Below are 16,113 nucleotides of genomic sequence, written 5' to 3' on the forward strand. Positions count from 1 at the left end.
TGTTTTGATTAGTGGCACTGACCGGCCACCCCCTGGAGATGAGAATCCCTGTCCCAGTGTTGTCTGGGCACCAAGCTTTCACCAAGATCAAACTTAAGAAGGAATTCTCAGTCAGTCCTGGGGAAAAAAGGTGATGACTATGTTTCGCTGTTTGAGTTCTTTATAGAATACTTGAAATCTACACAGGGAACTATGTGAAAAGAAGAGGTTAAAAGAAAAAAGAATACGAAACAACGCAAGAAAGTAAAGTGGAAGGGGTTGTGGGAGAGGTCAATAAAAACAGCCTTTAAGGCAGAAAGGAACTGATGTCATTTTCAAAGGTTAGGTTTTTAAAAAGAGACTACGGCAGCTTTAGGTCTAGTTGTCAAGTAACAAAATTACTCTAAAGAACGTAGAGGGAAATATCACAAAGAATGAAGCTGCTAATGAACTGGAAGAGGAGGTTTTGGGAAAACGAAAGTGCTAAGGGGGTCTTGAAAGTGAGACTTTTATTGTTCCTATCCAAAATCAACTGTGTGACATTTGCAGACCAAGGAAGAATTTGCAAGTAACAAGGGGGTACATCCATTAGAGGTTTTAATCCTCCGTTTATATTCTCACGTCAGGTTGATCATTCCTTTTCCCCTTGAAGTTTAAAAATGAGGCAGAATTACCTCAGAATGAAGGACTATTAGCCTCTGGGCAACTGAGAAGTGACCCTGGAGGGGACCCGGGTTATTTCCCCATAATCGGGAGGTGGAATCGACGCTGCGGTTACACACCTCACAGAGCCTGAGTAGGGAACTGAAGACGCCATTACCCACAAGAAAGCTGATAGGGTCTCCGTCCCCCTAGGTATGTCTTAAAACTACTCAAGTGATTTGATTTTTACCCTAGCAGAACCACCGATGCTCTGAGTATTTAAATTCACGTCTGGAGCTGGAACAAACTTATCCCCTTGGCAACCAAGAGAGTCTAAAAATTATTCGTTTCTGTTCCTTCCCAAGACTGCCTTTCCTGTGCAAGTGAGGGGCCCAGACTTTTAATAAAAAGATTCAGCACAGGTTCAAGTAAAAGGAAAAATAAATGCATCAACAGTTTACAGCCCTTAGACATCAAAGCATTTATCCCTTACCTCCCCATCTCCTGCTTCCTACTAAACAAAACTCACCACAGCCATCTCTGAGGTTCTGGGAGTAAAATGTCCTACACACATCTTGGCAAGAAGGTTCAGCACAGCAGGAAATAACCATGGGTCATTGTGGGTCAACACAGAACAAAGAATCCCACGGCTGTGAAGGAAATTGTTTCTCCATTTTGCTGGTTTAGCTCATGACTGCTCAGATTTTATGCCACCACGTTTCCAAAACTACGCCCCCAGATGATTTCAAACAGAGGTCGACAGTTTGGAAAACAGTAGTTCATATGCAAATATGTGGTACGTGCCAGGAATTAAGGCATTTTTAGAGAAGCCATCTTCAATGGGGCTCTTTCATTGTCTCCATCTTTGCCCTTTCCTATCTCCATCTTTACCCATCTCATCTTTAAATAATTGTCCAGCACACTTTTGACTCAAAAAAAAAAAAAAGCTAGGAAACTCTACTTATTTAATGGTTTGTAACATATTTTGCAAAAGCCAAAGTCAGTAAGGATGAACCACCACCATTTCATGAACATCTGTCTGCACCACAAAGCATGTCCAGTTTTCCAAGGGTGTTAACAGTTGTTCTCAGAATGTCCCTGGCTAAACGAACTCATTCCCAGATAATATCTCAGCACCTGGCAGTAGTTCTTTCGAATTCATCAGGCCTGATTTTGTGTCCCTGGGACTAGTTATAGAATTGGGGCTTCAGAGAATCCAGCATGATGATGAATTGCTGTTTCTGCATAAAGGATGGGAATATAGGTGACCAGGGTGGATATCAAGCAATTGTAAGTTGCTTTGGGTAGCTCCTACCAGCTAAATCTGGGTGCTGGGAGGGTTGGCTGTACATGATGGGCGCAAATACATGGCCTGACGCTGTCCACTACCTCTTTCTCTGCTGTCCACTTCCTCAGGCAAGGGAACTGTGCATGTCCATTTCTCCACGTTGCTCTGGCAGGGGATGAATGCTGTCTGAATTCAGTTTTCATTGTGGAAAAGGTGGGGTGGGGAAAGTGTTTGGGAGGAGGAGATATCATAAGGGCAGGGAGAGTCTACCTTGTACACTGTTGTTGCCCCAGCTCAATGCTTGGCACATAGCAGATGCTCAATAAACACTTGCTGAATAAAGAAGGGAAGAAATGAAAGATTGGAGGGAGCTCTGGAATTGGAATTGAACCTCAGGAGATGGGCAGTGGAGACTGAGGTGTCCAGGGGTGTAGGCAGCCAGGGTTTGACTTCCTAATTCTGGATTTGTAAAGAATTACGGTCTGCTGGGGGCCTGATGGTGCCTATGCCGACCCATCAGAGAGCCAGATTTGGTGGCGACTGGAGCTTCTCTGAGTTCCCTCTTGGAAGCCCCCTTCTTTGGCACTACAGCCCACAGGCTTGTGGTGAGTCATCCTGCTGGGTGATGCACCCGAATCACATTGGGATCACTCTTTCCTTCCCTGTCAAGTTTCCAAATCTCAGGTGGGGTAGTTTTCTAATGGGCTGTGCATTTCCTGATACCCCCAGGGGAGGCAAGATGTGGGGAGAACGGACAATGAGTGTGTGTCTGGTGGCCCTCTAAAATGCCAAGCTTGCTTGGACTGGCAGGCTCCCAGGGTTGTTACATGTATTTAAAGAAAAGTCTCCGATGTCTGCTGGTCTCAGGCTGGGACTGTGGGCACACAGAACATACCTGGCTGAGTTTCTGATTCAGTCAACTTTACATTTCCAGGCAAAAAATAATGCTAAAGCATGATGTAGGGTCAATCAATATGGACATTTCTCTAATTCCTAAAGACAAGCAATAACTGGGTTGACTGGTTTCCCAGGACTGTGCTTTGCTGTAAAACATAGTACAAAAAAATTAGTTATGGGTATAATCCCAGAAAGGATTAAAAAGGACTAGTAGGTTCTCTTCTGAGGAAGAAACCTAGTGCGGGGTTGGAAACTCTCGCTTCTCTAGACATGCAGGGGGTCACTTGCTGTTTTTTTCTCTTCAAAGAATTGTGATCAGAACTTGACCTAGAGAGGTTTCCAAAGTGTTAAAGGCAGTCCGTACCCTGGGAAACTGCATTCTGCTGTCTTTACCATCAATGCACCTATGCTAAGATTAAAATATGGCCACACCCCCATTCTGGTGTTTTGGAAAGAACTGTTCTATAGAATGAGAGATTACATACATTGGCCAAATAGAAGCCTCCTGTGTTTGAGTGTATGTGCTCGTGGTAAGTTGTGCCCAGGTAAGAGGAAACTAGAGCTAAATGACCACCATTCCCCAGGCCCATCTTTACTTCCCTTTGCTGCTGTAAGAAATCCAGTTGTTCACTAAAGTGTCAAGAGGTTAAGTCTAACAGTACTGTGGCCATATTTACCAATCTACCACGAACGACAGAGTATATGCTAGGAGCGGAGCCTCGTCTTGGACAGTCTGAGCCAGAAATAGGACAAGATTTATAAGAAAGAAGAAAAGACTTGTTTTCTCACATGTACTGAACGTGCTGATTCGTTTCGGTATAGGGGGTTCTCATGTAAAGTGCTTAAGAGTTGGACAGAATACCTTTAGATGTCATAACTAACACAACCGAGACATGTTTACATTCCTACCCGGGCATAATATTGTGAACACTTCCACTGAGATTGCAGAACTGCTGTAATTTTTTTTCTAACGCATCATGCTGTCTGCACACATAATAAAATAATCCAGTAGTTGCCATGCTAAAACGGGACTTCTAGTGAAGGGCACAGACAGCTCCCCAGAGGGAGCTTGAGTTATGCACAGTGATGAAAACTGGAAGCAGTTTTCCAGCTAATGGTCTGCCAACGACCACTTGGAGCAAGCTGGCACTGTATATTATGCACCTCATTTAAAAATCCATAGCAAACTAAGATGTTCCAAAGCCCACGATCTTGACTGAATGGGTGGTTTTTCAGTTAATCTGGTTAATCTGTCAATGCTCCAAGGATATCTTCTGGCAGTGCCATGAGTTAGTCTTTCTGTGAGGAACAGGCCATGTTCATATCGACTGGCAGGACAGCAGCTTGGAAGGCTAACCGCGTTTATGGAGAACCCTCAGTTGAGGCTGCAAGAGGAAAAAGAAGAAAACATGATGAGCTATTTCTGCATATTTCCATATACTGGTATGTAGCAATAATCCGATTCAAACAAACCTTAACATCCTTAGGTCAAAGAGAAGGCGCTATTGGAGGTAACGGTGACTCAACTTCGAGATGAACTTATGGTGGCTTGTATTCTTGGAACGTCCTTCCTTTTTTTTTTTTTTTTTTGCAGAGCGTGGAAGATATCCATCTCAGGGATAGGAGAAGTTGCACGAAAGGAAGGGGAAAACTGGATCCCTGGAACTGGCATTCAGCCCTATGACGGGGCTGTGGTTTGGGAAATCATGTCATACATTATGGGGTTTTGTGCATTTACCTGATCTGGAACAAGATCAGACTGGGAATGGTGTGGAATCATTTTGGGGTGAGGGTATAGTGGGGGGTTTCATTCTTCATTAAGAAGCTTTCCCAGGATAAAACCTAGAAAAACATATTGGAAGCAGTATGGGTGGAGGTCCTGAGTTTGCTAGTTGAAAAGTCAGGTTGGCTGAGCAGGTTAGTGACTAGGTAGAGAAAGTCATTAAAATCTGAGCAGATTGAACTACTTGAATGGCAACCCTGCTTCTGACCTTGGGAATACTGGTACAGATATATTTGTCTAATTTTTCCAACTTTATTTTCTAATTTCCTTTTATTTTATCTCAGTATTCCCTACAGATCCTTATACACAGGTCCTCATTAATTAGTTAATAAAAGAGCACAACTGGATATTTTGCTCAGAAAGATTATCAAGATGAGCTTTATTTAATACACAGAACTATTGGGCAATGGAGAGTAAGCAAGAGTTCTTGATGTTAAAAAACAAAAAACTTAAGAGGGAAGACATATGGGAACATGTGTGTATGTATAACTGATTCACTTTGTTATAAAGCAGAAACTAACACACCATTGTAAAGCAATTATACCCCAATAAAGATGTTAAAAAAAAAAACTTACCTAGGTTTTAAAACTGGCTTTTTAAAACACGAGAGAATGCACAATTTATAAGCAAATGTTTCATTAAACTTACTATTTTTGAGACAATACAAAAACAAAAGTAAGGTGCTATTTAAGTGCATTCAATATACAATAATATACACTACTGATGAGGTTGTAATGAAAGTAGAATACTAATATATTGCTGATAGCATTGTAAACTGGAAAAATAATGTCTATTTATTTAAACATTCATTGACTCAGTGTTCCCATTCTTGGAGTGCATCCTAAAGAAATATTCTAAAAAAATGAAAGAAGCTATATGCACAAATATGCAACCCAGAGGTTATTTATAATAGTGGAAAAATTAGAAGACAACCAGTTTCCTAGTGTTGAAAACTTAGGTTAAGTAAATTATGGTGCATTAACCAGATGGATGATTACATGGCCATTAAAGTAATAATTATGATGATTATGTAGCAACATGGTGAACAGTTATGATATAGTACAATACAAAACTTACACATATGTATAGAAAAGAAATGTAAGGGAAAGGTGAAGGCTTTAGGATTTTTATTATTGTTGTCATAATGTTTTACACAAGAACAACAAAAGTTAGGGTCACAGGGTGCAGCTTTGACCCATAAGCATTGACTAACTAAAGCATCCACAGTTATTTTCATTCACTAATACTACTAAGAAAATAAATATTTATAATTTCATTAAGAAATAACAGTCCAGTATTATTAAAGGGGCTTAGAAACTGACACAAGTAAAAATCTTTTATCCAAGCCGACCTGTAAAAGTGAAGTACAGCTGGAATAACAGATTTCTAGGAATCTGATACCGTATACTATTACCCAGACTTTGCTAAAATCAGCTCTGGAAAATGTGTGAAAAGAATTATTAAGAATAACCTAAATTTAAAAAGTAAAATTGAAAAGTGAATAATGATAATAAAGAGTAAACACAAATTAATTACTCTACTTTGGATCCTGAGTCAGAAATTGATAACTAGGTTTATCACAGCTGCTATTTCTCCAAATAACCATGTCTTCCACATGAGCCTCTAAGACTGATGGAAAGCAGATGTGTCTAACTTTAGCATACAATAAGATTTATAGCCATGGACATGAGCTGAGCCTATTAGACCTTAAAGGTCTTTCACCTGTGGCTCCCCAGTACGGTTCTTGGGAATAGGTAGAATATCCCCATTTTGTGGATGAGGAAATTGAGGCCCAGGAGTATTATTTGCCCAAGGTCACACTGCTAGTGAAGGTCAAATCTGTACTCAGACCTAGGTCTGTCCCATTCTAGTGACATATAGGAGTGACAGGGATAAATATATCAAGTATTCAGAGTATTTCTCATTCTCCTATCTTCTAACTAGGATTCCGTGGTTATCCACAAGCCCAATTAGCACAACAAAGGGCCCTAGTGGGCAGGGAAAAAAACTGGTTGCTAAATTAATTTCTATTAGAAAGATGGAGATATTAGAAAGAACAGAGATACTCCTACAAGACTTGAATACACGCAGGAGTAGAGGCCACAGAGAGACAACCTGGGGGTTTGTAGAGTGACATAGGAGATTTGGGGTGATGGCTGCCACATGTGTGGGCCCTTAGGAAGAGGGATGGCCAAAGAGAAGAGTGCGGATGGCATAATACTACCTTGACCCATCTTTCCACAGAATCAGTATTCATTGCTCTTTGATGCTTTTGCAGTTACTTATGTTTCCTTTGAATGCGTCACCAGGTTGAGTTGGGCTTTATGTGGGAGCAAGAGGCCCCTGTTTACTAGGTTGTATGTGCAGGGATGTGCCTAGTATAAGGCTTGGACCATTGTCTTTCTGTCACGTGTACAGTGATGGCTCTGCCGTTATCGCTTGCCTAGAGGTTTTTGTTATGTGTAACAAGAATCAGACCTTCAGGTATGTAAAAGCTACATGAGGTCAAATGTAAAATGGCGGTTGGTATGAGATGGCTGTGGCTCTTCATAGTTTTGTTCTGTTTTTAGAATCGAGGTCTAGTTGATTTACAATACTGTGTTAATTTCAGGTGTACAGCATAGTGATTCCGTTTTTTTTTTTTTTTTTTTTTTGCAGATTATATTCCATTATAGGTTACTACAAAATATTGAGTATAATACCCTGGCTCTATATAGTAAATCCTCATTGCTTACTTATTTTATGTACAGTAGTTTGTGTCTGTTAATTCCATACTCCTGACTTGTCCCTTCCCCCCCCACTTCTCTCCCCTCCAGTAACCATAAATTTGTTTCCTACGTCTGTGAATCTGTTTGTTTTGTATATACACTCATTTGTATTATTTCTTAGATTTCACATATAAGTGATATCATATAGTATTTGTCTTTGTCTTATTTCACTAAACATTATATTCTCTGGGTCCATCCATGTTGCTGCAAATGGCAATATTTCATTCTTTTTTATGGCTGAGTAATATTACATTGTACATATATACCACATCTTCTTAAACCAACTGTCTGTTGACGGGTACTTGGGTTGCTTCCAAGTCTTGGCTATTATAAATAGTGCTGCTATGAACATTGGGGTGTATGTATCTTTTTGAATTAGAGTTTTCTTTTTTTCTGGATATATATATACCCAGGAGTGGGATTGCTGGATCATATGGTAGACCTCTTTTAAAGGAACCTCCATGTTCTTTTCCATAGTGGCTGCACCAATTTACATTTCCACCCACAGTGTAAGAGGGTTCCCTTTTCTCCACACCCTCTCCAGCATTTAGTATTTATAGATATTTTGATGATAGCCATTCTGACAAATGTGAGGTGATACTTCATTGCAGTTTTGCATTTCTCCAATAATTAGCAATGTTGAGCATCTTTTCATGTGCCTGTTGGCCATCTGTATGAATTCTTTAGAGAAATGTTTATTTAGTCCTTCTATCCATTTTTTGATTGGGTTTTTTTTTTTGATATTGAGTTGTATGAGCTGTTTGTATATTTTGGATATTAACCCCTGTTGGTTGCATCATTTGCAAATATTTTCTGCCATTCCGTAGATTGTCTTTTGGTTTTGTTGATGGTTTCCTTTGCTGTGCAAAAGCTTTTAAGTTTGACAAGCTCCCATTTGTTTATTTCTGCTTTTATTTCTTTTGCCTTGGGAGACTGATCTAAGAAAATATTGCTACGATTTATGTCAAAGAATCTTTCACCTATGTTCTCTTCTAGGAGTTTTATGGTGTCACGTCTTACATTTAGGTCTTTAACTCAGTTTGAGTTTATTTTTGTATATGGTGTGAGGGAATGTTCTAATTTCATTTTTTTACACGTAGCTGTCCAGCTTTGCCAACACCACTTGTTAAAGAGACTCTCTTTTCTCCATTGTATATTCTTGCCTCCTTTGTTGAAGATTAATTGACTGTATGAGCATGGGTTTATTTCTGGGCTCTCTATTCTGTTCTGTTGATCTATGTTTTTGTGTCAATGCCATGAGGCTTTGATTACTATAGCTCTGTAGTATACAGCAAGCCTGTATACTGAAGCCTGAAAGGGTTATACTTCCAGCTTTGCTCTTTTTTGTCAGGATTGCTTTAGCAATTCTAGGTCTTTTGTGGTTCCATATAAATTTTAGGATTATTTGTTCTAGTTCCGTGAAAAATGGGGTGTTTTGATAGAATTTGCATTAAATTTGTAGATTGCTTTGGGTAGTATGGCCGTTTTAACAATATTAATTCTTCTAATCCAAGAGCATGGATATCTTTCCACTTCTTTGTATCATCTACGATTTCCTTCATCAATATTTTATAGTTTTCACCATATAGGTCTTTTGCCTCCTTGGTTAAGTTTATTCCTAGGTATTTTATTCTTTTTGATGTGATTTTAAATGGGATCAGTTTTTACTTTCTCTGGTATTTCATTATTAGTGTGGAGAAATGCAGCATTTTTGTATATTAATCTAGTAACCCAATACCTTGCTGAAATCATTTATTAGTTCTAATAGTTTTTGTGTAGAGACTTTAGGGTTCTCTGTTTAGAGTATCAAGTCATCTGCAAATAGTGAGAGTTTAACCTCTTCCCTCACAATCTGGATACCTTTTCTTTCTTTCCTTCCTCCCTTCTTCCTTTCCTTCCTTCCTTCTTTCTTTCTTGTCTGACTGCTTTGCCTATGATTTCCAACATTATGTTAAATAGAAGTGGCAAGAGTGGGCGTTCTTGTCTTGCTGCTGAATCTAGCAGGAAGTCTTTCAGGTGTTCACTGTTAGGTGTTATGTTGGCCATGGGTCTGTTGTAAATGGTAGATGGCTCTGGCCCTTTAAAGAGGGAAAAGTGTGATCTTTGAGATAGCACAATTTTTGGGTTCCATCCTCTGGGCTTCACCATCCCAGACTCCCTCTACCTCCTCATATGTACTAGGTTATTTGCAGTCTTTGCTCAACCTTTCCTCCTGCCTAGGATGCCTTCTTTGTACATCCTGGAACACTAGTGAACACCTACTCCTCTGTTTTTCAAGATTACTTCAAGCAACACATTCTTTATGAAGCCTTCTCTCTCTCTCAAAACAGCTGACAGCTTACCCTTGGATGCCAGCAAGGCATCATAAATGTTTACCACCAAACCCACCATGAACACTTTATTTTAACGTATCCATCTCTCCTCCCAAATTTTTTGAGGGTGGTACCATGTCTTATCGTTGTATGTCTTCCTAATGCAAAGTGCAGTGCCATGTATACAGAAAGTGTTTAGTAAACAGTTGTGAAATAATGAAGAAAGCAGTGATGCTGAAGAAGGAGAGATTTTTCTCTTTTTCAGGGCTTAATTTAAGACGCAGTTTTAGTTGAGATTTAATCCTGTAGTCAGGTCTGCATATAGAGAGAGGACTGCTCCTGTTTCTTTCTCTGCATCTAAGGACTACTCAAGGGACATGTGCATCCTGGAACTGGCCGTGTATGGATTTTCAGCTAACAGAAAAAAAAAAAAAAAAAAAGCTCTTTCTCAAATCTTTTTTCAACATGACTAGTTTAGGCATTCTGGGAACCAATCACCTCTTTAGTCTAACAGCATCAGGGTCCAGGATGAGTAGGGCAACATTAGGGTCCAGTGATTAAAGATTGTGGGTTCTGGAATCAGGTGGATCTGGTTGCTATCCCAGGCTCACCACTTACCAGCTACATGTTGTTGAAAACATGAATTTCTTCAGACCTCAACATCTCCACCTTTAAAATGGTGATAATAATCCCCACCTCACTTGGTTGCTGTAATGATGAAATAGGCTCAGAGAAAAAATACTTTGCATGGTGTTTGGCAGGTAGTCACTATCCGCTAAGTGATGGCTTCTTATTTTTATTACTGCCCAGACGTCCCAAAATTCCCTAGAGAAATTAGATACAAAGAGGTCAATGTACTAATGCCACAGCTGGGGGCCAGGAAGCAGAAACAACACAGTCCCGAGGCCAAGCCTTTGCCCCCTCCAGCGATGGATAACACTCCTCTCGGCTGCCAAGGCCACAGCCAAGGCACGCTGGCTTCCACTCTCACCCAGATTAGTGCAGACGCCAACAGGCAGTTCCGTGATAAGAAGAGTTCACACCAGACACTTCAAAGGCAGGAAGAAGCTGGCCCGGGAGGCAAAGGCCAGCTTGGTAGAGGATTCAAGAACAGACCTGGGACTGAGCGTGTCCAGTGCCACCTCCCCTCACTCCAGTCGCAAGGGTGTGTTTGGGAAAGAAGAAAAGATAGTGTGTGAAGGCAGCCCCGCCCCTCAGGGGTTAAGAGAAGAAAGAAGACCTCATCTCTTAAGAGGGTTGTTTAGTGTCTTCCATTCCAACAGAAGGGCCATATCTTCTGTCTGAAAGTGTCTTTCACGTGACTTGTGGTTGAGGACTTCAGGGTAGGCCTGCATGCACTGTGACAATTCATAGCAGGGGTGAGATGCACATTCCAAAGGAGTGAGACCCACAGCCACCTCCACATAACAGTCAACGAGAAGCAGAACTAACATTTACTGAGCAGCTACGATGGCCAACTAAGGTTCTACAGGCACTCACTCACAGTCCTGACTGCCATCTTTGAGGCCTCAATTGCATTATCCTCATAACACACCTGGAAAACATGAGGCTAAGTTCATTAAATTGTCACAGCCATCCTGCTGGAATGCCCAGAGCTGAGACTGGAACACAGATCTCTTCTCATCACAGTGCTTTCCTGACTCAATACGAAACATGTGTTAGGAAAGCAAGTTCCTAAACTCCAACAGGAATGTGGCAGACAAAGCAAGTAGCTGTGTTTGTATAAAAGAATGCTCATCAGACGTGAACCTATATACAAAGTGCCCTAAGTAAGAAGTTTGACCTAGAGAAAGCTAGTACATTTCTATCTAACAGTCTAAAAGCTGTTCTATGTCTAGAGCAGTGGTTCTCAACTGGGTGCAATTTTGCTCCCGTCTGGCAATGTCAGGAGACATTTCTGGTTGTCACAGCTCGGGGGTACTACTACTGGCATCTAGTGGGTAGAGGCCGGGGACCCTGCTAAACATCCTGGAATGCGTAGGACGGACCCGCACTTCAAAGAATTCACCAGCTCAAATGTCAATAATGCTGAGGTTGGTTTAGAGGGTAGAGGTCCTTGCTTATCTTCCATTCCTGGTTGTGAGCCAAATATATCACTCCCAAAATAGGCCAAGATAAAGACCAACTTAAGTGTGCCTCTTGTGTATACAGGAAATAAGGCTAATTTCAAACCTCACTCCCCTCTTCCCTTCATTTGCTCATTTTATTTGATTTTATATTCAATGTAATCAAAACCTCTAATACTAAATCATTTCTAACTTTTAGAACCCTCACAGGCATACCATTATACGAATCAAGATGGGATGATTTAAACAGGTATGCTCGATTAATTAATCAGTATGTATGGAAGAAGTTAGGAGACAAAAGAAGGACAAAGGAGGATTTATGTGGTGATAAAACTCAACTCTGCTAATCAGCCCTTTGGTGGGAGAAGTCACAGTGTTCTCAGTTGCACTGGTTTCATCTCTGCCACTACCGGCCCTCTTGACAGTTTGGTGGGGGCAGGGGGTGGGGGTGGGTGATGCTTTGAATGTGACTAAGAAATCAACGCTACCCCTGACCGCATGAAGATGGAAGTCAGAATCTCAGGCAAGATGGGTATCAGGGTGGCAGAGGACTTGGGTTAAGGGCAATAAAACAGATGACGCATACAAACTAGTCTGTAACGTCTCATAACCCCTAGTAAACTGGAAACCACAATGACTCTGTGATGGCTGATTTTATGTGTCAATGTGACTGGGCCATGGAGCGGCCAGACAGTTGACTGATCATTATTCTGGGTGTGTCGGGGAGGGTGTTTCTGGATGAGATGAACATTTTGATCAGTAGACTGAGTAAAGCAGACTGTCCTCCCTAATGTGGGTGGGCCCCATCTAGTCAGTCGAAGGCCTGAGTAGAATAAAGGCTGAGTAAGGGAGAATTCACTCTCTATGCCTGTCTTTGAGTTGCGACATCAGTCTTCTCCTGCCTTTGGATTCGGATTTGGACTTCAACTGGAATTTATACTATTAGCTCTCCTGGGCCTCCAGATTGCTGACTACAGATCTTTGGCCTTCTCAGCCTCCAAAACTGTGTGAGCCATTCCTTATAATTATCTATCTATCTATCTATCTATCTATCTATCATCTCTCCTTAGATAGACAGACCTATAGATACATCTCCTATTGGAGACCAATATCTCCTATTGGTTCTGTTTCTCTGCATAACCAACTAACTCAGTCTATAGACCACAATGGCCATAACAATAAGCTCTATTACTAACCACGTACTGTGAGCTGAGCATCATGCTCAGAGCCTGTCCATTTCGCAGCAACCCAAGGACGTAGATCCCGCGGCCTCACTCTACAGTTGAAGAAAGTCAGGCTCGGGGAGATAAAGGACTTTAGACAGGCTGCAGCCTTCAGGCCAGGCGGTGACCCTCAATCTGGTTATGACATGTCAGGGGCCTGTTGATTCCATAAGTGCTAAGAAGACACAGGAGGTCCCAAGGCCCCATGGGAAGATTTTCAGGCAATCATTTATAACCAGGTTGGAGGAAGGCTTTGGCCTCCATCTCCCACCCTCTTGGCCTTGTATTTTATTGTTTCAATTAGAATGTAATGGGCTTCTGACACTCTAAGTGGAGTCTTTCTGGAGCTGGCTTTGCTGTCCTGATCGGCTCGGGTGGCTGCCTCTCTCTAGGGGATTTGTGGGTTCGTGAGATGAGTGAAACTGGACACACACACACACACACACACACACCCCCATACATTGAGAGACAGAGAAAGAATGCACTTGTGTGCAAGCTGCCCCTCTCCTTTCCTCAGCCCTAGGGGAAAAAAAACCCCACGGACACTGTATTCGTCCCCTTCCTGTTCTACTACAAATAAAACTGCTAGTCTACAGTCTACACTATGAGGCTCAAAAACCTCTCGGAAATCGACTCTGGTTCCTGTGGGTTGAGTCTCTGGATTCCAGAGTTTTAAGAACTTGGCCATTTCGGTCTGAGGTTCTCAAAACTGACTGCATCAGACTCATCTCAAGGAGTTTAAAATTTTTATTTTGCCCAGCCTCTCTCCATTTCCACTGATTCAGAGTGTCCAGGGGGAGGTCTAGAAATCTCTGTGTTTAACAAGTGGCTCGGTGATTCTCACGAAGCCAGCTTGGCACAAATATGTGGGCACACCTACTCTTTTCCCCAGGACTTAAATAGTAGTTATCTGTCCTTCAGACAGAGAAAAGTGTGCAGACTGCAGGGGAAATTTGCTTTATCGTCTTGTTCACTTCATGAAATAAAATACCAAGAGTCCTGGATATGATATAGTGCAGTGGTGCAAATATTGGGTTTTAGAGTGAGGCTGACAGGAGTGGCAAGACCCGAGCAAGCCATCCAACCCATTCAAAGCCCTGGGGCCATCATCCCAATACTGTTTAGTTTCTATAGGCTGATTAATGCATCAATTAATCAAAGAGGTAAGCAATATTTATTCCATTGAGCATTTACTAAGATGCTCCCCATTGCCTTGGGGGCTGCAAGGCTTGGAGAGTTTCATGTCTGTCTCATTGTACTTATCATACTTTATTAGAATCACCTGATGATGTGTCTGAGTATAGAGGAACGCTCCTCCAACTTTCCTGTGCTTGGAAATTCCCTGGAGAGCATGGTAAAGCCCAGATTTGGAGCTCCATTCTTTCCAATGGAAAGAATCTGATTCAGTAGGTCTGGAGTGGGTTTGTAAATTTGCATTTCTTTTTTTTTTTTTCAGAATGCTTTATAATGTTTTTTATTGAGGTGAAATTAACATTAAATTAAACATTTTACTTTATTTTTTGAATTTTATTTTACTTTTTTATACAGTGGGTTCTTATTAGTTATCTATTTTATACACATTAGTGTATATATGTCAATCCCAATCTCCCAATTCATTCCCCCCCGCTCCACCGCTTTCCCCCTTTGGTGTCTGTACGTTTGTTCTCTACATGTGTGTCTGCCTTGCAAACCGGTTCATCTGTACCATGTAAATTTGCATTTCTAACAAGCTTGCAGGGGACACCCATGTCGCTAGTCTGAGGACCACTCTTTAAGCATCACTGCTCCTAACCCCAAGCTTCTTCAGGCAAAGAGTATGGCTTATTCTTCTCTTTCTGTACTTGTGTGGTAAAATGCCTGGAATAGCAAAGGGGTTCTTGAAATCTTTGTTGAATGAATGAATGAATGTATGACAAACCTACATGCATGAGGTTAGCAGTTTATCTTAAAGTAAGGGCAGAATTTCTTTGGGGGCCATAGTACTGTTCTCGAATGAGAATGGATTTAGGAATTTCGGTGTATGCAAGCATCTGAACTCTATAAATTCTCTGTGATAATTCAAGACACCTATTGACCTCAGTCTCAGAGCATGATTTCCCCCAGGAAAATGGCAAAACCTCACCCAGCTTTAGGGTCAACTTGAACTAGAAGCCTGCTGACAACAGTGGCTGCCACCTTGCACCACACGAATATGAGATGATGCATTTCTGGGAGAAAGTATCGCAGGCCAGATGCTCTCAGCAGGGATGCGTTTGTATAGCCTATTAGTCAGAGGTAACCCCAGTGATTCCATTCTCTGCACTAGACAGAGGCAAGCTTCTCAAGTTATTAAATTCTAATAGCCACTCTAAAGGCTCACAGAGCCTTCCAGAAGAAAACTCTGTCCACTGGCACAAATGACAATGAATCTCATGAGAGGGCATGAAAAGCTTGACGTTTAATTCAAGTTGCCGCTGAAATTCCCCTCCATGTCCACAGTGTCAGACCGGCTGGCAGATCGTATTCTGAGGAATGGTTTCCTAATTCCTCTCACCGCCTCTGTACCCCACCTGACTCAACTACAAAGCACGGCACCTTTCGTGTTTGTCGACTGAATGAATAAATCAAGTTCCTCTTCCTTTTTTATTTTAAAGCTCACCTATACCCCACTTTGTCTTTCTATTTAATCTTACTTTCATCTCAAGGGCCTCTCTGTTGACCAATCCAATAGCTTCTCCACTAGAAAAATGTTCTCTAAGATTCACTTCTTTAGAAAAAGTATGTTCAAAAAAATTCTCCAGATCCTGCAGCTTTTCCAAGAAAAAGAGAAAAGCCCACTTTTTAAGGCATATACAAGATATACTTAGGTTTCTCCTTTTGCATGCGGAGTCTCAAGGGGCTAACGTGCCTCCTTCTGAAGTAAAGCTACACAAGCTCCATAAATATGAACAAATAATGCCGGGGATAATGATGGATTTCACCACACAGAGTCTTAAGAGGGGAAGGGTATTTTAGAATAGTGCTTCTCAAATTTTTATGTGCCTAGGAGTCACTTGGGTATCTTGTTAAAATGTAAATCACGCAGCTCTCAGGTGATAACAGTGCTGCTGGCCTGTGCACCCCACTTTGAGGAGCAAGGCTGTAGAGTTCCTTCC

General features: G+C 41.4%; 1 protein-coding gene across 1 annotated transcript in view; it reads right to left on the reverse strand.

The window, feature by feature from the left end:
• Nucleotides 1–1,585: 1,585 nt before the first annotated feature.
• SAMD12 (sterile alpha motif domain containing 12) overlaps nucleotides 1,586–16,113 on the reverse strand; it is a 404,613-nt gene continuing 390,085 nt past the window's right edge. Inside the window, exon 5 of the mRNA XM_060127703.1 lies at nucleotides 1,586–4,191. Coding sequence (XP_059983686.1) covers nucleotides 4,169–4,191 — 23 coding nt within the window. The 3' untranslated portion in view covers nucleotides 1,586–4,168. The remainder of the gene's footprint in view (nucleotides 4,192–16,113) is intronic.

Source organism: Lagenorhynchus albirostris, chromosome 17, assembly GCF_949774975.1.
Source record: "Lagenorhynchus albirostris chromosome 17, mLagAlb1.1, whole genome shotgun sequence".
Taxonomy (NCBI): Eukaryota; Metazoa; Chordata; class Mammalia; order Artiodactyla; family Delphinidae; genus Lagenorhynchus; species Lagenorhynchus albirostris.